At 37.2% G+C, this 22,470-nt stretch overlaps 1 protein-coding gene across 2 annotated transcripts in view; it reads right to left on the bottom strand.

Annotated features, from left to right (window-relative positions):
- Nucleotides 1–188: 188 nt before the first annotated feature.
- The window catches only part of LOC104112023 (uncharacterized), a 24,226-nt gene continuing 1,944 nt past the window's right edge, over nt 189–22,470 (bottom strand). The window contains exons 2-26 of one of the 2 annotated variants that reach the window (XM_009621846.4): nt 20,704–20,871; nt 19,668–19,742; nt 17,693–17,771; nt 16,941–17,005; nt 16,449–16,538; nt 15,526–15,615; nt 15,266–15,352; nt 14,961–15,044; nt 14,302–14,421; nt 14,118–14,149; nt 13,901–14,033; nt 12,171–12,626; nt 10,623–11,155; nt 10,482–10,545; nt 10,266–10,368; nt 9,916–10,091; nt 7,239–7,364; nt 6,801–6,871; nt 4,493–4,555; nt 2,308–2,380; nt 1,025–1,144; nt 843–920; nt 658–708; nt 460–576; nt 189–297 (exon numbers count right to left, since the gene is read on the bottom strand). In XM_009621846.4, coding sequence (XP_009620141.1) covers nt 475–576; nt 658–708; nt 843–920; nt 1,025–1,144; nt 2,308–2,380; nt 4,493–4,555; nt 6,801–6,871; nt 7,239–7,364; nt 9,916–10,091; nt 10,266–10,368; nt 10,482–10,545; nt 10,623–11,155; nt 12,171–12,626; nt 13,901–14,033; nt 14,118–14,149; nt 14,302–14,421; nt 14,961–15,044; nt 15,266–15,352; nt 15,526–15,615; nt 16,449–16,538; nt 16,941–17,005; nt 17,693–17,771; nt 19,668–19,742; nt 20,704–20,871 — 3,039 coding nt within the window. In that variant the 3' untranslated portion in view covers nt 189–297; nt 460–474. Of the gene's footprint in view, nt 577–657; nt 709–842; nt 921–1,024; nt 1,145–2,307; nt 2,381–4,492; nt 4,556–6,800; nt 6,872–7,238; nt 7,365–9,915; nt 10,092–10,265; nt 10,369–10,481; nt 10,546–10,622; nt 11,156–12,170; nt 12,627–13,900; nt 14,034–14,117; nt 14,150–14,301; nt 14,422–14,960; nt 15,045–15,265; nt 15,353–15,525; nt 15,616–16,448; nt 16,539–16,940; nt 17,006–17,692; nt 17,772–19,667; nt 19,743–20,703; nt 20,872–22,470 lie in introns of both variants that reach the window. The other variant, XM_009621845.4, reaches the window with a different exon arrangement.

Raw genomic sequence — 22,470 nt, 5'->3', positions numbered from 1 at the left:
ATATTATTCACGCTCTAAATATCTAATTCAGGATGTGTAAGAAAAGTACATTAGCTTAATAATGAGTTCGCATTTCCTTATATATTCTTAGGAAAATTCTCACCCAATGAGCTAACTTCTAGAGTTGAATCAAGTTCAAGATCCATCTTTCTTCAATCTAAGGATCACTTTTTAAGTACTAACTGCAGTGAGGAAAAGGAACACTTGTATTTGGCGACAGCGTAATACATTCGCTGTCGACTCAACTCTGCTAATATATATGCACTTATTTTTCGGATTCAATCTTACAATATGTCCCTGGAAAGGTCAATGTTACAGTAGAAATGAGAATAACTTTACAACCTTCAAATAATTGCGCAACAACAATCTAGACGTAACGCGACAACCCGATTTACATCAATTACACAAAACAGAGAAAAAAGAAATTATAATGCAAAACTGAACAGGCGTGATGCTCACCTACAGGGTATAAAGTTACTCAATCTTTTCCAACACTTCCAACCTGGTTTTCCTTTTCCAGCCTTTCATTGTAGAGACTAGGTTGATTAGACCAACAATCTGACCTTTACTGTATTCCTGCAACATTTGAAAGATACAAAACTTAAGTATATTGTCGAATAACAACACTAACTAGATTTTGCATTTAGCTTTCTGTACCGGATGAGCACGTGCCCAGTGCACAAACTCGGTTTCTGGAAGGTAGTAGGCCTGTTCAATGAATTTACATGGAAGAGTAATGATGGTTAATATCGATGGAGGTAGGAAACCAAAGTAAGGGATGGAACAATGAGATCACTGTTTGATTGAGAGAAGGCATTGTTACAAGCCCCCCTTATACGCACCTTGATGAATGTTTCAACTATCTGTAATTTAGGCCTCACATCTACAGAGATGAAATGTTTCAAGCCGTTTATCAATACCTGAAGATATTTTGAGGTTAAATTGTATTTCATTTGAAATTTAGCGCAAGTCAAAACTGTGGAGGGACTGGAGGAAAAGAGGATCCTTAATGGTAAGCTGAAACCTGAAGATCTAATGACATAAGAGCTCGTCCTTCATCAGTACACCTCTTCACGCGAGATAGGCCTTCAACGAGAATTTCAGCAACATTATCAACTCCATATTCTAAGAGGAGGTCTTGAACCTAGATATATAGGAGGAAACAATAAGAAGCAAATTACACATTTCTCCTCTTTCTCCAGAGATTTTCATCTATCATTCTAGCATAGAGGACAAAAGTGATGTCAAGCAATGTGTTGATAAATACATTTACCCGCCAGAGTGGAACATAACAGGAATCTTATATCATTATCTTAGTTTAGGTGATCAAGGTAGGACTAGGACATCTAATCAGAGATGAACTACAAAAACAGGCGTTTCAACCATGGTAACACAAACTCCATCAATTCAATGGAATTAGAAGAAATAACCTTTAAACTGTACTAAGGCAGGATCGCCACAGATTCAGAATTAGATACGCCAGAAGAAACTTTCGGCAGCTCAAAATATTCTAAATATTATTATTTATTCATTTCATATATGCACAGATGGGGCACACAAAACAGAGGAGAGTAGGTTCTCCGCATAATTATACAACCTTTAGCCACGGTAAAACAAGAACATCAAGTTTTGACATTGAGAGGTTGTTGAACAAAACAATCGTTATATCAGCATCATCGATCCTTTCTAGACAAGGAGATTGAAACGGCTAAAATTGAACTTCGCCTTCAGAATCTCTACCGCCTCCTAAGTAACATATGACAAATGCAAGCAATCTGCCAGGATAATATACACCTAGATCACTACCCTAAAGCCTTCCCATCAAGCGCATTGCATCTAAGACTAGGCTCCATAATAGCAAAACAGCTGACATACAAAGCAACAAGATAATAAGAAATTATTCCATGTATTAGAAGCACAGGAATTGTGCCTCTTCAACCAGCAGAAGCATCAAAAAAGGATTGGAAAACAATAATTTGATGCAGGAGCAAGAGGATCATATTTTATTGTGCAAATGACTATTCCATGACCTCAGTTTCATATGATCTGTTGTGGTTCCCACATGTTTACTCTAATTTCCCTAGTGTATTTTTTTTTGAGAAGGTAACATATAATTTCCCTAGTGTACTTATGATCTCAGAAATGAGTATGAATGATCTAACAACAAAAGGAGAATGGAAGTTGAATATCCAGATTCTGATGAAAGAATAAGATAATATTCATGAAAATTGTTTGAGCTTCTTCTTCAATATTAGTTTATTTAAAGCTTAACCACCAATTTTGACTCCAACAGTTGGTAGGCATTACCTCCTTCTGAATTCCTCCGTGAACAAGCCTTGTTTTATAATGCTTAAATTCTCCAAGCAAAAGATCTACATATCTGCAGCAACGGAAGTGGATCAAATTGGGGACACATGGATGAATATTGACGGTATTTTAGCAATATGAAATGTCAAACATCTTTTTTTGTTTTGGCGTTGAGTGAGAGCAAGAAATCTGACAGCCAATGCAACAGAAGATCAGTATACTGTGGCCATCAACAACAAACCCAATATAATCCCACAAGCGGGGTATGGGGAGGGTAGTGTGTACGCAGACTTTACCCCTACCTTGAGAAGGCAGAGTGGATGTTTAGACCCTCGGCCCAAATCAGTATATTGCAGCCAAATATCATAAAGTGCCAAGAAATCAAATACCAGAATACCTGATTGTAGGTTATTTTTTCAGTTTAATAAGCGCCAAATTTAAAAGAACAGCTAAATCTCAATCCCAAGCTAGTTGGAAAGTGCAAAATTCAAACATAGAAGTTAAGATATGCTTGTATGCAAATTAGATTTACTGTTCTTACTGTGTCTAGAATGATGTTCCCGTTTGAGAAAGCTTGTTAGCTTTGTATTGGCTCCCACTTACTTAACGGCGGCCTTATTTGACTATGAATGAAAAATTGTAAATTCTATCCTGATTGCTATAAATATTTCTGTACTCACCACCATCCACGTACTTCTGTTTAATGAATTAAACATCACCCTTCTCTCAAAAACAGAATTTTAACTTTTCTAATTAAGAATTATTAGAATTAAATATCTCAAAAAGTCAAACCGATTGTTCCATTCCTTAGAAAAACTATAACTAGTTAGGAAGCGAGAAGAGACTTCCATACAATTTTGTATCGTCAGTTTCTACATAGGGCAGCCACAAACAAAAGTATCTAGTATGGTAAAATTTACTATCCCCACAAGATACAGATACAAAATCACAACATTTCCAATTATGTTGAGGTTGATATGATGTCTTTTTAATTCTTTTCTTTACAGCTTTAACCACTCTCTATGCCCCGATTTAACTCAACAAAACTTGTTTTCCTTGTCGGTTACTTTTACCTTTTTGTTACAATATTGAACACTATTTTTTTTTATTTTAAAGTCTCTATGATCCCATTTTTCTACAATGAAAAGTATCTCACAACATTCTGTATCCCTATTTTTGGGCTCCCACTTTGTTAAAATCAGCCATAATAATTGCTATCACAGATCATCAAAGGAATGGAAAATCATATTCTTTTACAGTCATCTTATCCAACATTATATATCTCAAAAGCTTCATTCATAAGATTATAAGCAGAAATAGAGGTGCAAGAACACGAGTCAACTCCGGAGAGAGAGAGGGGGGGTAACCAGTTATAGAAAAGATTAAATTAAAGTACACAAAATCAACTATTTGCCTAGAGTATTTATTTAGTTGGGCTTATTTGTCCCCTGTAGATTCTCCTGATAGTTATCCGAACTTTGTTAGCTCCCTAGTATTAAGCTGATTTTTTGCCTTTTTGTATTGGAGCTAGCAACTTTCATTACTTGTGTAACTATTCTGCATCTTCTTGATGCCATCAATGAAACCAATTTCTTCATAGAAGAAAAAATTAAAGTACACAAAAGGTCATATAATTTAATGTGTCTTTGATAATAATGAAACATTAAAATATGGATTTCCTCATATATTTTAAACCATGCAAGTCTTTAGGTGTCTTTGATATGCTCCATGGCAAGTTGTTTAATATAGAAAAGTGAAAAAATGTTAAAATATCTGACACAAAAATGTTAACAGTTCATCCAAAGACATCTTCTATGCACAGCACGTTGAACACACTTTATATCTTAAGCGATGAAACCCAACCTTAATAACACAATTTAAGTTGCTGTCTTGCCTAGCTCTTTTCTCAGTGACTATTGAACACTTGCATCCTCAACTTCCCAGACTCCCCCCCCCCAAACACACGTTCTATTTTAAGCGATGAAACCCAATACTTTAATAACACTATTTAAGTTGCTGTCTTGCCTAGCTCTTTTCTCAGTGACTATTGCACACTTACATCCTCAACTTCCTAGACTCCCCCCCCCCCCCCCCCCAAACAGTCCAATTATGACGAAAAAACATATAAGGCTAGATTTCAGTAACCTTCCAAGGATTCTGAAAGGAAGAAGAGTTTGGTACATACCCATTGTGCTCTACTCCAAGCTCTTTCACCTCCCATTTAGCATTGGCAATCCGATCAACGTACCTGCTTAGATAGTTCCCAGTCAACACTATTTTAAGCACTTCAGCTTCGCAATTGTCTTGTTAGGTCAAATATTATATGAAAAAACAAATTACAAGTCCAATTTCAAGAAATACATAGGTAACCAATGAACCACGTTCCAACATTTGCTGGGAATTCAGTGGGAGGCAAGTAACATAAGTCCTAGAACTGAGTCCGTATCCACATTTAGTATAAAAAACAACACAGATCCTGCCGTGTTATATCTCGAAATTACCATTTCCTGTATTTCAGTATAAATGTACCGACTTTTTTCATGATTTTTGTTATTATTTATTGCATTTTGGGACAAAAAGTTAATTCCTTTTCTTTTTCTTTTAGAGGGGAAAGCGGATTTAACATCTTAATCAAAGCATAAAGATCCATCAGTTGAAGAAGCATTTCAGAGACAATCAGAAGTCAAGTTTTCCATAAAGGCTAAATAATACTCCTTCCGTCCCATTTTATATAGAGTTGCGTTATGGAGTTCAAGGTGTTAATTTGACATTTGCATAGTTTAATCGAGAAAACATCATAATAAAAAGTTCAAGATTTGAATAGTTATATGAATTTGAATTCTTGAAATGAAAATTTGTTGACAACGATATTAATGGTTTTGGAACGTCACAAAATAGAAAGAGTATCATGTAAATTAAGACGGAAGTGTATTATATAAAAAGAAACTCTGACTCAAGAGTTGAATACTAGGTAGCACATACACCAACTTCTAGATTTTGTATTTGAACCATCTGGAACTCTGACCGTGGCAGCTGGGCCAAATTTTCCAGCACCAAATCTTTGACAAGAGTGGATTGCTCTAGTGGTTAGCACCCTCCACTTCCAACCAAGAGGTTGTGAGTTCGAATCACCCCAAGAGTAAGGTGGGGGAGTTCTTGGAGGGAGGGAGCCGAAGGTCTATCGGAAACAACCTCTCTACCCCAGGGTAGGGGTAAGGTCAGCGTACACACTACCCTCCCCATACCCCACTAGTGGGATTATACTGGGTTGTTGTTGTTGTTGTTATAAGGAGCACCAAATCTTTTACTCATAAAAATAGTTAATTTGATCCTTCATAAAAAAAATGAAACATAATAAAACATCTATGCGCCATTTTATTCAACCAAGTCCTATATTGGAGTAGAGAAGAAAAAACTTGCTACTTGATTCAGATATTCAATATACGCTACTCAATTAACATGACAATCAAGAGGATTTGTAAGGTAAGGACTAGCACAGTATGTGTGTGCTATATTCCTATGCCTTTGGGAAGATCCAAGCGGTTATGAGATTATATGCCCTCGTGAGACTTCTGCCGGCAGCTACATCATGATCCTCTACATGAGGCTGCCATCTTAAGGCAATGGAGGCGCAGAGGAGTGATTATATAGCCAAGGCATAGAGGCAACATTGTCGCTAGCCCCCTTACTTGTACTTTTCCGTTGTGGTTTCTTTTTTCTTTTATTATTAATAAAATAGCTACTAGGCAAGCCTAGTAGTATAATATGCTTTAAAAAAAAACATGACAATCTTTTAATTTAAAACGTAAAAAGAAAATTGGCATTCATTGATAATATTACTCTATACAACTGTTAAATATTTCAAGAATTATTTTGATAACTGAGAAATCCCTGAGGGCTAGCTAGTGCACAATTCGAAACTCGATGGATTATGGGTCCGCCCATCCATGCTTCTCCATTCAAATATCACTCTTTTGTTCGCAGCAGAGTTCAAACTCGTGAGGTGCGCCTAACGTGGTGCCCCACACATCACGTGTTGCGCTCTTACCACTAAGGTGAGGTTTTTTTTTTTTGGTGGAGATGGAACCACTAGACAGAGTTTTCCCGTAATTAATTTTTGTAATAGCTTCTATTGTCCTATATTTGGCAGATCTAGTTACCTTACAAATTTATCCCCAAATTGCCAGAACTTTCATGTCTAGGTCTTCATGTTTCATGCATAAGAAAATTAGGGTGGATCCTCTCTCGAAAATCTTAAGGTGAATCAATCATCAATATTTGTCATAAAAATCCCCAATACAGACCAAAGAGACAAGATGAGGAAAAAATCAGAGCATCATTCAAATTCTTAACTATACAGACAAATGAAAGCATAAAACTGCATCAATCATGATTGGAAACAACTCCCAAGGAAGTATATCAATATCACTCACCTTCATAAAGCAACGCAAGCCAGTCAACAAAATATAATAGAGCAAGGACATATATCTCACCCATTTATGTGGAGAAGTAATCTAGCAGTTGTTTTATGAATATGATCTACAAGGTCCGGTACAGCATCCACCTATGAAAGACGGATGGAATATTTCACTTAATAATTTTTTTTTTGAAGTATCAAATGAAACTACAACAGCATGTAAAAGTAAGTCTTCGATCAAACCTGACATAGTCAACAACATTTCATCACTTCAGGACATACAAATAATTTGAAGAACCAATTAAACACTTGGAAGTGCTTATGTACCCTTTCTATTCATCTCTACATTAAATTGTATCATAACTATCATTTCTGTGTGGTCATGTTAGTCTTACCAGGAGCCCATGCCACTCTTCCCATGCATAGTGAAGAAATAGCTCACTTCAAAATTCTAGATACATCAAAAATCGAAATAATTACAAGGAAATTATGTTACAACAGGTGAGAGACATACCAAATGCACATAGAAATCCTCAACAAGTGCCCCGTTATTTTGAAGAAGCATTGACTGAAGATGTGCTTTAGATCTATGCAATAACCGAGCAACGACATATATAGTGTCAGCACCTGCACATCTTTCCTGCAGCACAATATTGATAGACATTCAATAAAATCAAAGATTCAAGATGTTAAATTAAAATAGCTATACATGAGAACAATCTGCAGATGATGCACACTCTTCTAACGAAAAGGAAAGATAAAATTACATTCATAACGCTTTTAAAGGAGATTTTCATGTTTTTTCTTTTAGACTGTTTCACCCATCCAATATAAATTACATAATTCTATAAGAAAAGATTAAACCAAAGATGTTACAAAAGTGAAGGGCTTGACTCAATGCCAAAAGTACTAGGAATTGTCCAAGACCATGTAAAATGACCATAGTCCATACGCTTAATCGATGTGGGATTCTAACACCCAGTTGAATTACATTATCACGCCATCTAAAAGCTTAATTGTTAGAGATGGAATACTTTAATTTTTTAAGACACCTCCTCACAGGCTGATCTAATTCTCTTTTCTTTTTTCTTGGCATGTGGAAGTATTTTGCGAGAATGGTTGGCAGTGAGACTTGAATCTAAGACCTTTGCCTGCTCTGATACTGTGTTGAAAATGAACCTAGGGTCGAAATTAATCCCAAAAGCTAGCTCAAGTGATGATGATAAAAAAAACATAAAGAGACAACAGCTCACAGGCTTAGCCGATGTGGGATTCAAACATAAGCAAGAGGAAATGTCATATTAGCCATATCAGTTGCTTCAGAATGGGAGGTACAGCTTGGCATTGGTAAAAGCTTCCATAACAGAGCATCGCAGTTCGGCTAATCAGTCAGAGCCTTTTTGCAAAGGGAATTGTCATTTACCGTACCTATCACAAAGGACTCTCTGTTCTAAGAATTAGACAGTTATCAACACAAACGTAAGAAGATTTTCTGATAAAGATCTTGTTTATAAAGCATATAGATTCAAATTCCAGTTAGTAACCTTGAAATTAAAAGGGGAAGAAGTTACAAGAATACAGTGAAAGAAAAATCATCTGCAGATTAATCTTAGTAAATCAAGCATAAGAGAAAGCTTGAGCATACTTGACTTCCTGTGTGCAATTACAGAGGTTAGTAGTTACAATCCTCTTCGGCCTTTACAAGTCAAAATTTAAGAAGAAATTTATGGACTGAAGATCGAGCCTGATACGCATAGGTAACCAACTGCCAGATACCAGGATAAGGTCTGAACATGAAAGACCAACTCATTATATAAAGCAAATAAGCAGGCGTTCACCGACATGCAAAACTACCAAATCTACTTGGTAAGAGCTGTTAATTACATAGGTTTCTTCGACTTAAGACAGACTGTTAACATAGTTGGTATTCAGGTTTTACACTTACAGTAGGTTCCGCGTCTGTCAGGAGTCTTGTTATTCTAGTTAGAGACGTGTATATCCGTGTACCGGTAAGTGTGAGATTTATAGAACATCTAGTTCTACAGAACCTCCTATTAGTATTAGAAGAAAATTATTTAGTATCAAAATAAAACGGACCTGAAGAGAATAAGATGGATACAACGGATTCGCATAGCCAACCCCACCTAATTTGAGATTGATTTATTAAAAAACTTCATATTTTTCAAATTGCGGGGTGGGGATTTTAGAACTTGGTTTAGCCTTTGGTAAGGCAGTTTTTATGATTATACTGAAGGAGGTCACCACAAGACAATCTAATAAGATTCTGTTTGGTAGTTCTAAAACTAAACTAGATCGGATATAATGTGATCTTGTCTCATAATCTAGATTACAAAAGCAATCTAGTTCTAGTTTCTTCTTTTTTTGAAATAGCATTTGATCCTAGTTTGGCGATCCAGCTAGTGAATTGATTGACCTTGACTTACAAACCAACAGCCTTTCATGATCTAGAGCTCCTGATGAGGAAAGGACTACACAAGCGAAGGGTGTAGATTGTAACAGGAGTAGATTTTTTAACACATCATTATTCATTGCCATCCATTTGACAGTTCAAGGTAAAATGAAGCCAGCAGTAAGGTGAAGCATTCATATCAAGACATGCCAAATATTGGATAGCAACTTGATCATGAAGCTATAAGATGGATATGAAACTAGGAAAATTCAACTGTAAGCTCATTAGTTGTATTCTCCCGAGAACATATAAATTTTTTTGTAACCATTTATTTATATAGCTCTGATTCCTAACCAATAACCTTTCATGATTTAGAGCTCTTTATGAGGAAAGGACTACACAAATGAAGGGAGTAGATTTTAACACATTATTATTCGTTGCCATCCATTTGACGGTTCAAGGTAAAATGAAGCCTGTAGTAGTCTAGACACATAAGAGGAAGAAAGGTAAAGCATACATATTAAGACACGCCAAATATTGGACCCAACTTGATCATGGAGCTTTAAGATGGAGATGAAATTATAAGCTCATTTTTTGTATTTTCCAAGAACATCTCAACCCACTTGTCTAGCAAGAATTGAGGAGAAAGGTCAGAAAGCAAGCAATGTCTCAATTGACCAAGCAAGTAGCAATACCAGCACCAGTTCAATTATCTCACAGAAGTGGACCAGACATTCGGAAAAAAAACATCCCATAAACCATAACTTTTGTACAGAAGTACCTTCAGTCCCAAGGATGCACCAGTTAAGTAACTTGGCGGGCTGGTAGGAGTGACATCCATGTGAGAAAATGATGTGCTTGAGCTGGAGGGAGGAGAGGAGGAAAATGATTGAGACTGGGGTTTCATCCATTGGTCACAATCCTGTGTTATTCGTGATAATGCAGTCTTAAGCCTATCTGGGGACCATGAGAGAAACAGGGCTTTATAAAGGACAAAAGGCAGGCAAAATATTTAATATCATACAAGAAAATTGAATGGAGGAAAAGATTAAAAAAATGCAATAAAAGAATGAATATTAAATAAGTCCATTTTGAAACTATGGGAGGAAGTGAATGAATAAAATTACTTACACGACAGAGTGTCAGTCACAGCCTTTCCACTAGGATGAGTACTTTGCTGACCAAAGGTCTCAAAGACAAAGTGAAAGAAGATCCCAAACAATTGGCAAAACCCCTGTTGAGGGAATTATATTCAAAAAGAAGAAAGAAGAAAAGAATACAAAAGAAAATCACCAGGCAGAACGATATTTATTGGAGATCAATGTCATCTAAAGGCAATAAAAGTACCTTAAAAAACTCAACATTAACAATCTCTAACTTCTGAATCAACCTCGCATATTTATCCAATAACCTGTGTTGCATTTATGTTCAGCTTAACAGAATTCATCAGCAGCAGCAGCAGCATATCCAAATATGACCAGTATTTACCTCAGGAGGCTAAGTGATGATCCTGTTTGTGCTTCTATTTGTTCAATGTTCCAATGTGAAGAGCGATTTCTTGAATGACCAGGTTTAGCAATCCGGCTAGGTAGTTGGCTATCTTCGTCAATAAAATCAGCATGAAGATCTTCATTTTCATCTTCAGATAAAGAAGCATTCCCATTGACATGATTTACGTCACTGTTTGTCAAAGAACTCTTATCAAAAGAATCTTCATTGGAGTTTCCACTTTCTTGCGTTGCAGATCCATTAAGCAAATAAGAGTCCAAGTATTCCTTGGAACTACCATTTAGTTTTGGCAGAAATGGGTTTCCACCCTTAAGCCAACTTGAAAATCCATTCCTCTTAGAGTCAGTTTGTATAGGATGTACAGATTTGCGTGGCAGTCGAGCATTGGGAGAAGTTTCAGATGAAACTATCAAAGCTGCTCCATCACCAACAAGCCCAGCAAAGCTTACTACTTCTATTGTCTCCGGTGGCAATATCAGCCAATTCTCCTTTTCCAGCACCATCTTGAGAGCCTGTATTAGAAAAGATATTTAATATCTTATCATGCAGAGGGTGCAAAAACACAAACAGGATAACTCTAATGAAGGTTCTTTAATGATCAAATTACTAAATCTGACTTAAATGATCAATATGTTTATTGTTATTGCTGTCTTTCTACTTTCTGGTTCCTTCGTTGCTGGTATTATCTCTCTGGCTTCTGTTGTTTTGTTGTTACTGATCTACTGTCTCTTTTCATCTTCTTGAGCCGAGGGTCTATCGGAAACAGCCTCTCTACTCCTCCGGAGTAGGAGTAAGGTCTGCGTACACACTACCCTCCCCAGACCCCACTTGCGGGATTTTTCTGGGTTGTTGTTACATGAGTTAGGTTGCATAACCAATCAACACATCTCCACCCCACTTGCGGGATTTTTCTGGGTTGTTGTTACATGAGTTAGGTTGCATAACCAATCAACACTTCTCCAAACACTACACGAGCACCCCAGATGATGAACGCTTTCATGAATTTGAGGCTGAGTATAGAGATTATCCAGCCCAATTCTACACTAATGTCATTATAAGACTTAACAAATCAAATACGAATGATGCGAGTTAAGATTGAGCTTTGACTGATGACTCTGTAGAAATGTGACCAACTAACAGGCAAGTAAAAGCTTGAACAATTTCTTTTTTATACAAATGACAAAAAAATTACATGTAAATTGAGGGTCTAACAAATTTCTTAGACATCCTGCAATAGTCCATATCTTTTATGTCATGAATTTCCACAGGTCATTCTTTCGAGTAAGAGAAGTACCCAGAGTAAGATCAAATTTATAGGGTAATTCTTCTATACACATGCTACTTTATCAAATCTCAACCAAAAGCATTGTCTCTTCTCATAAAACTGAAATCAATCACAAACATGAAAATATTTTACCCTTTATTACAACTCTCATCCCCCACCCATGGGGCTGTCAAGCAAGCAGTTCTGCATAATACTGGAGCAAAGGCATGCATAAGTAAGTCTAACTAAAACATTTAACTTACATAAATATTTTGCCGATGGAAAGCAGCTAGATAACTTTCACAAACAGATTTCACTTTCTGCCTGAACTCAACTGCTTTACTCCCACAAAATGCTTCCCCGGCAAGTACAAAAATGTTTAAATCTTCATAAGTTATTAAGAATTGATGGATGCTAGCAGAATAAATAGCAGGTGAAGAAAGCAATACAGCTGCACGACTTGTTGTAAGTTGCCAAAGATTCTTTCGACCCCTAAGTAATGTATGTGAAACAAAGGTCGTGGCATCTTTCCTCAGTTGAAACCAGGGGGATCCACTGCTTGATGCTGTACTTCCGTCATCCCTTGCCTCTTCAACCCTATAATTTATATTGGACGAACCGTGCATTTCAGTGTCGCATGAAGCAGCAGAAGTAGGTAGTGGGTCTTCAACAGAGGATAAAATTGGCACTCTCTCTATGCTTGGTGACGAAATATCATCCTGTTTTCAATCACAAGAAAGTTTGGTTAATGTGTCAACTCTCCCTAGTCTAGTATCTTAACCGTTTCTTGATATATCGGCAGGGAAAAGAATGAGAGGCAAACGGCTTGTTTTAAGTAAGCGCTCTGCATACTTGGGCTATTCCAATGCAGCTCAAACATAATAGATTACTTAATTACTATTTAAAATTTCAAGGAGGTCAAATCACACATAAGTGGCAGAAGGGATGCCACATGACTGGCCTTCACCTTAAATTTACTGAAAACTGATAAAGTTAAATGATTTGTGCAGCTTAAAATCTCCAAGAAGTTTATGACACAAAACTACATGTGATACAGAAACTTGCATGACCATTTTAGAAAAGAATCAAATATGCAGCATCTGCGATTTGACATAATTCTAGAGGTTCCCCAGCATTTGGGTGCTAGATGTCAAAATGCAACTAACCAAGCCATCTTATCAATGAATGTAAACTGGTCCAATCCAGTTATCCATTCAAACCAGTAACATCGAAATCATACTGCACTAGCTTCTTTACTGAACTCTACCATAAATATTCCCTTTTCTAGATACAACTGGATAGAACCCTAATACACAATCTACAGAGAGAAGACAGATAAGCATTCACAAAACTCAGGCTCAGGAAGGGAAATACCAACAACATCACATAGCAAGAAAATCTTGAAACTGGTAAGGAGATGGAAGTTTAGACAAAAGGGTGGGTACACAAAATTGCCATCATAAGAAAAGATCCCATGACCTATGGAAGAGCATAATCTTTGAGAAAACTTAGCTCTTCTATGCTTTGTAGCAACAGCAACAGCAACAGCAACAGCAACAACAACCCCGTATAACCCCACTAGTGGGGTTTGGGGAGGGTAGTGTGTACGCAGACCTTACCCCTACCCCCTGGGTAGAGAGGCTGTTTCCGATAGACCCTCGGCTCCCTCCCTCCAAGAACTCCCCACCTTGCTCTTGGGGTGACTCGAACTCACAACCTCTTGGTTGGAAGTGGAGGATGCTCACCACTAGAGCAACCCACTCTTGTCGCTCTTCTATGCTTTGCAGCTAATATGATAACTTTGTACTAGTCAATAGAGAAAGCTTAGGACTTAGTAGGGTACAGCATGATGCCCAAGAAGAGACCACAAGTCCAGATGGAATAATTTACAAGGTATACCTACAGTTCCATGAACTTACACATTTGGACGTAAGACATACATGAAGCACTTAAGAGCTGCCACGGAGTAGACATTAATCATTACTGTATATACCTTATCCTCGGGCCGGAAGCTCTGTATTGCATGATATGAACACATCAACCTAAAAAGAACAGCTAGTGTTGCTAACAAGCATTGCCTGAACTTGGATTCGGGTATCTGGATGCACAGATCACTATATGTGAGCCTGGAAAATGGGGCACAAACGACAAATCAAGAGAGAGAAGAAAAGCACAATAGTGGAGGAAGTCAAAAGGCATGAAATATATACCTAGTGCTTTGCACATTGGTGTTGTCCAGATCCTGCAACAAGAGGAGCTGTCGTTAGACAAATAAAATAAAAAATTAAAGCTCTTATGTCGCCCAGCAAAAAGGGCATGCAAAACTAGGCTTAATTTCATTCCTTGTATACCTAATACTTTAGCCATATATCCCCAAAACTGAATACAACACACCTCTTGTACGGTAGTCTTCAGCACAGAGTGGGTTTCAGATAGAACCTCCTGCATAAAGAAACTCTGTATCTTCTCAGCAAGGCCAGCAACATCTCCAATAAGCGCATAAGCGTCAACTACCTGAAGATCAGTACAAACACAACAATGATGGATAGAAGAACCAGAATCACTATTTTAAAGAAGAGAGAGAAAGATGCACCCCTTTAATTCCACAACGTTTAGTGCAAGTGACCTAGTTCTAAATCCAATAGCAGTTGAAGCAAGAACTTTTAAGGTGGTGAATATCCCACCTGGAAACAAAGAGAGTGTGTGTATGTGTGTGTGTGTGTGTGTGTGTGTGTGTGTGTGAGAGAGAGAGAGAGAGAGAGAGAGAGAGAGAGAGACGGCCAAAATTTCAAGGCACTACCCATCTTCAATAGTGATTCAAGGAATTGAAAGAACAGTTTATTTCTTTGTGCTTCTATAACAACAGAACTAAGGGGGGAAAGAGGGAACGAAGAATAAGAGAGAAGCAGACACAAAATTGATTTTGAATACAGAAGCAATCTGTCTCCTCAGTCCTCATCCTCCCTCTAATTACCAATCCGTACTCTGGACGGAAATAAATTTCATGATATGCTTTACCAAATTTATAACGTGTAGAAGGCTGATTCACTCACAGTTACATAGTTCTCCTCTTTGAAATCCTGGCACACTCCTAATAAAAGTGAATCCAGCTTTTGAAGAGTCTTCCCTAGCCAAACCTGCAAATGTTTTTAGAACATCAAAGAGCACGATGAAGTTGTTCACATAGATCAAGACCACAACAAGAAAAGATGATAAAATCAACCACAAGGAAACTGAAGGGAAAAAATTAGGTGAATAAGTGTACACATGATAATTAGTCAAAGAGAAGATGCGCAAAAGGGTTTGTCAAAAATAAAAAGAAGTGTTTCTTTATTTAGATAGCGGTCTAACTAGTTACCTCAACACCACGGCTCATCTCTTGTGCGGCAGAAAGCTCCGAAAGTGTGTCCAAAATTTGTAAATACTCTGATAGTACTTGGAACGCCTGTAAGTTCATCGTTTGAGCATTATGGAAAAAGCATGTATGCAAGAATCATATACCAAACATGCGAAGCCATAAGAAAGAAATAATTTCACTAGGGGGAAGAGAAAGAAAAAGAGGGAAAGAATGTGCAAGATGTCATGCTACCCTAAGTAACATCAGAAGTTGAGTGGAACCTTTGAGAATCTTCCTTCCTCAACAAGAGTTTCAAGAGTTGATTGCATGTCAAGTGCATGACGCAGCTCAGTCAGAACCGGAAGCACATCCTGCAAGGGGAAACAATTCCTAAAAGGCCTCAAATACATACCCAAAAAAAAGAGGGAATTCTAGCCTCTGTATTGGAAAACAAGCGGTACATCATAAAGAGAGATGAACAGAACACCCCTACCTGAAAATAAGAAAAGGAGAGCAATTTTATATACATACACACAGTAACACATACATTACATACATATTTTTTGTACACACACACACACACACATTTCTCCGTATGTATACACATGTATACAGAGAGAGAGGGAGAAAGAGTGCGTCAGTGTACTACAATCATCTGGTGCAAGAAAAATACACGTGCCTTTCTCTTTTCTCCTCAATGTGTGTGTGCATGTGTGCAAATTGGCCAATCAGCAAGTTTCAACAGTAGAGTGCAATGCATATCACCACCCAGAGATAGCAAAGCAACTATACCAAAGTTCTAAATTTGTCAGAAGGAAGTGGAGAGGAACTTTAAGGAAAATTTAGGTTGAGAATTCTTGGTAAAGATCGTGCATGTGGAAACACATAAAATATCAAGATTTTTCTTCAGGAATGCAAAAGGATTACAAGATCATACAATTTATTTGAAGCTAATTTTACAATGGGAAATACTTTGATGAAACATTTCCAGGAGAAATGTGAAATTCTAACCATTGACCAGGAATGATATGAACATCTCATTGCTCAATATGGAACGTAAGTGTGGTTTAGTAAAACACAATTTTCTTAGTTCGGACTAAAGATTATACATATGCTTGGTTAACAAAAAAGGGGGGTTGGGTGGGGAGAGCAGGAGCAATAGTATCAAACTGATTCGTGAAGGAGTTTAAGCATGGGAAAGTACCAACAGTGCTTGTTTTCTTTTAGAATTTGTGGAGACAATAAGATCCCTTGACACCTCATTCCTTGAAGAAGTTAAATGTCTGCGACCATTCTGCAAAACCCAGAAGAACGAAGTTTGGTAAACTGAGATGAAGCTGCTTCTGCAAACCAAACTGTTATAGACACTATTAGAGGTTGTTTGGTTGGTGAGATGAGGGATAAAAATCCCAGGATAAAATGCGTGATTATTTTATCCAGCATTTGGTTATGGGTATTAAACTATTAATTATTCCCGGGAACCATTTTGCACTAAAATGGTGGGATTAGCTATCCCACCCATGGGATATCCTTGTCTATCTCATACCTGTAACCAAACTACCCCTTAGGATTAACTAGTATTATCTTGATACAGGAAAATGTAAATGGTGATCTACCACTAATAGAGGTTGCACCTATTAGGAATCTTTTCAGTAGAACAACAAGAAAGTTCCAATACAACCAATCAGCTGCTTACCATGCATATGACATTTGCAATCTTCAAGTCTCTTTCCAGTTGTCGGACAAGATCCATTCCCTTCACTGCCCAAATAACAAGAGATTCAGAAAGTTGAAGGAAAAAGGCCCCATGTTGACCAGATGATAATAACGAAAATACTACTCTGTTGCTATTTGGAGACGTCCCAAATGTTTAACATCAATTCCATCAATAATATTATTTTATAGAATTTTCACAAGATTAGCAATTCAATGAGCCCCCAGAGCTTTGGTTCAACAGCAAAGCAGGGAATGTGTCGTGAAACATCATGAGGTCGAATCATACTGGATAACCAAGTCAGACTTTTAAGCGGAAAGGTCAGGGACGAGTAGTCCATTATCCATCGAGTTTCGAAGCTGGAAACAGCAAATATGTCGGTTATCAAAAGGATTTAGCAATTCAATGAATTTGAACTAATATCATAATAATTATGACAAGAACATTTCCCAGTTAGACTTACATTTTAACTAGTATTACTTTAATATTTTCTTCCTCTTATAACTTTTCTCTTCTTTCACTATATTTCCTCTACCCTTTTCCCCTTCGCTTCTTCTTATACAATATACAAGCTAATTAAGTGTCAGATTCCATGCCTAGTAAAGCATTGTAAAATTTTGGGGGAGCGGGAATGATAAATTAATTATGTAGATGAGACAGAGACCGCAATAACCTTTAAGCACTTTCAATGGTTCCAGTAGATTTAAGAAAACGGCACCATGAATAACTCTTACCCATTACTTCATGATGCTCCATAACATGGCGCGACAAGCGTTCAGAAATTCTGTCCAGCTGTGCTAATCTAAGAGCAGCCTACAGTTTAATACAAAGCAGAATCATTTTTTAGTAATGAAGCATTCGTTTATACAGTTGATACATGTCTCATAAAAGCATACTGGTAAAAAGTTCCAGGGCTCTTTTATCCATGACAAAGCCAATTATAAAATGTGGTCCCTATGTTTGTTTCTACTATGAGTTGCTTTTCCGATGAAACGAGAATTGGTGACAAAATAGGAAAGAAGCTGAAAAAAGAAGTGGATTCAATTCCATATAATAAAGTCAAAAATCGAGGAAAGCAAGCTCCTTCATGTCAATGCAGATTACCAACTCGTACAACAAATAATATCAACTATTTTTTACAACTAATAAATGTGAAGAAAACTAGTACAAGATCATAGATAGAATGGAATATTCAACTGCTATACTCTACCACATGCACCAATTGCAAAATATTAGTAAACATACTTCCAAGCTTACCCTCTTTGCATGCAGACAAATAACAAATTGCATAAGAAACAATCTTCAACATGCTTGGGGCCCCCAAACATAGAGAAGAAATACAAACGAGAATAGAACACATTTCTAGTCCGCTTTTCTCCAGTTTTCACAAAATATCATTTTTTGCTCCGATTTTCTGTTGAGATGGGACTACACTTTAAGTACAATGTTAAAATACTTTACTAGTCAAAATACTCAAAAATAATACGAGTATAAAGCTTTCTTAAACCAATGCGCATGGACTGCACATTTATGTTGACTACCCAATTTACATCAAGTATATCATCAAGATAGTGGACAGTTTAGAGCCATTTCCCTTTGACATTTATTCTTCTTTCTTTAATAAGAAAAAACAACTCAAATTGATATGAAAGGAATAAAAGATGAGTACATGTTGTCAATGATCACTCTACGTCGAATAACAAAGTTTGCCAAATCTTGTGAAAGATTGTAAGAGAAACATTATGCAAGTGGTAAATTGCTTTACACACAAAGAATGGAGGAAGACTGCTGTACCCAGACATTTTGCTGCGAAAGAGACCACTCGAGAAGAGATCTGAGCTTACACTCCTTATCTAAAAAAAGTGAGAGTTCTGGGCTTACACTCTATCTAAAATCCAAATGCGCCATAGAATAGTCAATAAAACACCTTGCAAGAGAATTTTACCATTCATTGTGCCACCATTTTGTCCGTTAAACATTAACCGACTGAATATGGAATCCCCAAAAAATTGCCAAATAACCCAAATGATCTCTGCCACATCCACTTGCAAAAGGAAATGTCTAAACATCTCAATGGGACATTATAACATCCAAATGACGACGATTATTCTTTTTTTTTTTTACCAAGAAATTCGTTTTCCAGCTTCAAATTTCGGTAATGGCTCCCTCTACCGTTCTCCACTAAAATACTACACTTGGTCCCCAACCAGGATTCAAACTCGTGACGTGTGCCTACCACACATCCAGCGATGTATCCCCTTCGTCGTTGAACCAGAACTTTGAGGGGCATGAGGACGGTTATGCCTAAATTTTGTGGATCTGTCACTGGAATGTATCATTACCCAAGGCATAATTGGCTGGATCACTGGATCTAAAACTAGTGTGTACTGCCATGAGCCTATTGAACCCAACATAGATCAAGCACCACCTTCTTTTATCAGCCAACAATTAAAGGTGACTGTTTCTTTGCCAACAAAGTAATCTGATGCAGATATTGGGTACATATTTGCAGCGGAAGTAATAAGTTTCAGATTCTTCATAAAGCATAAAGCGGATAACAATTCTTATATCTTAAAAAAAATACTCTTTTGCTAATTGATATACAGTTAAACATAACAAACAACAATTAAACTTGTACAATGACAAGCATATGGCAAGTCAAATAGAGAATTCTCCCTCAGCAGCCAAAATAAAGAATTGCAGTAGTACCTGTTCTTCCAAGTAAGCTAGTTCACCATCTTCAGAAGGAATATGCTCCAGAATATGTCCGACAGGATCAAATTCCTACACATAGATATCCCAGGAACCATCACGAGAATTGGAGTGATATGGATTGCAAATGCTCAAGTACGGAGACAGCTAAGGGGAAGAAAAGAAGATAAAAATTGAAGCAACTAAGGGAATAAAAATAGATCTCCAACAGATTGGCAATGGAGGAATATAACGAGTAAATAACATGGCCAGGAATCAATATGTATGCTGTACTCAAAGATCCTTTCCTTGTAGAAAGACAATAACCCATGCATATGCTGCAGCTTTCACACGAATGAAAGCTAGGTTCATTAACAGAACAATCTTGATGAAAGAACTAATAAAAGACATGAGTCGTTTGCTGACAGAAGTAATAGCCTAACAGGCAGGCCAATCCTTTCAGTGATTCAGTCTACACCCACACCAAATTGTAATTAGTAGAAAGTCCTCCCACAATTGACATTTCTTGTCTACAATTCATAAACACTTGTTTCTCAACCAATGTTAAGTGTGCAGGTAATACTTTCAAAAGAGCAAAGTCTGGATTGAGCTGATGGAAGAATTTTGACAAAGAACACAAAGAAAAATCAAAAACTAACATCATGAGGAGAAAATTAGAGGTAATTATCCAATAGCAATCAAACTACAAGCAACAACAACATGACAACTTTTAGAGACTGGCAGCGTTAACGCTGTTCAAAGTTCATGGAAAAAGCTTTCATACATAAACCCTGGGGAAGAAGTCTGGAAATTACAGATCATATGCCTGGTAACTACTCCAATAATACTCGTGCAAAGATTGATGCAGATCTAGCCAATATATAAGAGAAGTATACAACGACTTTCATAGGCTCACTAGCAAAGGACAAATATTATCACATCAATGAAATCTGTATTAGGATCATCATCCGTACTATACCAATGATCCACTAGAGAACGTATAGGACAGAAAAACACGCAACTATAATATTTATTAAGATGCAGAAGGTGAAACCTCTTCATAGAATTCTTCCTCCAGCTCCTCGACAACTTGACCAGGAGGTTTGCTCCCATATATAGAGCTCAATTCCTCTGAGCTTGATGACAGAGCATGTCTCTGATGGGGAGGTAGTCCAGCTAGAACACGTGCAAGGGCAGCAGCGGCTGCAGCTCGTTCAGGAACCTGCAGGAAAACTTTGATCTTGTAAAAATAGAACTGAAGGCCGTTTCTTGCTTAGTCGTCAAAAAAAAATAGAAATGAAGACAGTCAAGGAAAATGTCGACAAACTTCAAGCAATTTATATTCCTCTCTCAGAAACAGAGACTGAATGATCGCATTTTTATTTCCATTCATGTTTACTAGAGGTGCACATAGGGAGCACGCATGCGACACATTAATTGTTCTTTAAGTGCTTACACCCCAAAAATTGACAGAAATAAGAAAATTTCAGTCATAAGATACAGCGTACACATAAGAGAAGTGGATGCCTTCAAGAAAATACATAATAACCATGCCCTCCAATTTCTCCGAACATCACTCTAAGGTATACCAACCTTTTTAATGTCACTTTTGCCTATTCCAGTGAAGGTGGAGAAGAGAATAAACAGTCTTTGAAATAATTTCTTATAGGATGGCAATGCTGAAATTAGAAAACTGCATTTGCTTAGGTAGCAAAAAATCAAAATATGAAAAAAAGGAAGTTGACTTGGGGTGAGGATACTAGAATATAACAGAGGCTTGCTATATAAATGGTTGTGGAGGCTTAACGATGGGAAAGCTGCTTTATGGAAACTGTTACTTACTTATTATCACTAAGTATTTGAAAGAGGGTTTTGGGATGCTAAACCGGTGGATTCCCCTTATGGAGTTGCTGTCTGGAAGCAGTTTTTAATCTGTGGGGAGAATTCAAGAATTCTGTTAAACTGAAGGTGGGAATGGGAAAAATCAGATTATGGACAGTCTTTTGGTGTGAAGATGGACTGCTTAAAGACCTCTTTCCAACCCCGTGTAGCATTCCTATCAATAAAAATTGTTTGTTGGCTGATTACTTGCCTAACGCTGGTGATAAGATTCAGTTAAGAAGAGGTCTTAATAACTGGGAAATTGCTGAAGCTGGTCTATTTCAGCAAAAAATTCAGTCAATGAGAATTGATGATTGCAAGGGACTCAAACCGGTGGTTAGTGAACAGTGGAATGTTTACTGTTAAAACCTGTTATGGCAGGCTGCAGAGAGCATCAGAGAAGTTTGTTGATAATTGGCCTTGGAAAAATGCTGTGGAAAACTAATTCCCAACCCAAAGATGCTTGCTCCGGATTGATTGCCTCGCACGGGCTTCACTCAAAACTATCTATAGAGGAGAGGTTTTATATTATGTAGCAGGTGTTCCTTATGTGATGCGCTGCAGAAACTGTGAGTCATATATATTGTTGCACTGCAATTTTACTTGGCAATTTTATTTGGTCCTTGTAATTGAATGTTTTTAGGGTCCACTGGGCGATGCCAGACAGCTCCAAAGATTTGATGATTAGTGTTTAGCAGGCACAAAGGATAAACAGAAAGCTGAAGAAGATCGAAAGTCCATCCCTTTATGCATCATCAGTGTGGTTGGAAAGAAATAGAAGATGTTTTGAAGGAACAAAGGAGTTGTCATCTTTTCTGAAGTATAGATGTATTCAGAATTTATTTTGTTGGCACAAAGGGATATTAGTCACAAACACGAATGGATTTATGGATTTGTTAGGTTCTTTTATTTTATAGTTATGTACAAGTCCAAGAATTTT

Source organism: Nicotiana tomentosiformis, chromosome 11, assembly GCF_000390325.3.
Source record: "Nicotiana tomentosiformis chromosome 11, ASM39032v3, whole genome shotgun sequence".
Taxonomy (NCBI): domain Eukaryota; kingdom Viridiplantae; phylum Streptophyta; class Magnoliopsida; order Solanales; family Solanaceae; genus Nicotiana; species Nicotiana tomentosiformis.
This window is presented reverse-complemented; position numbering and strand designations above follow the sequence as displayed.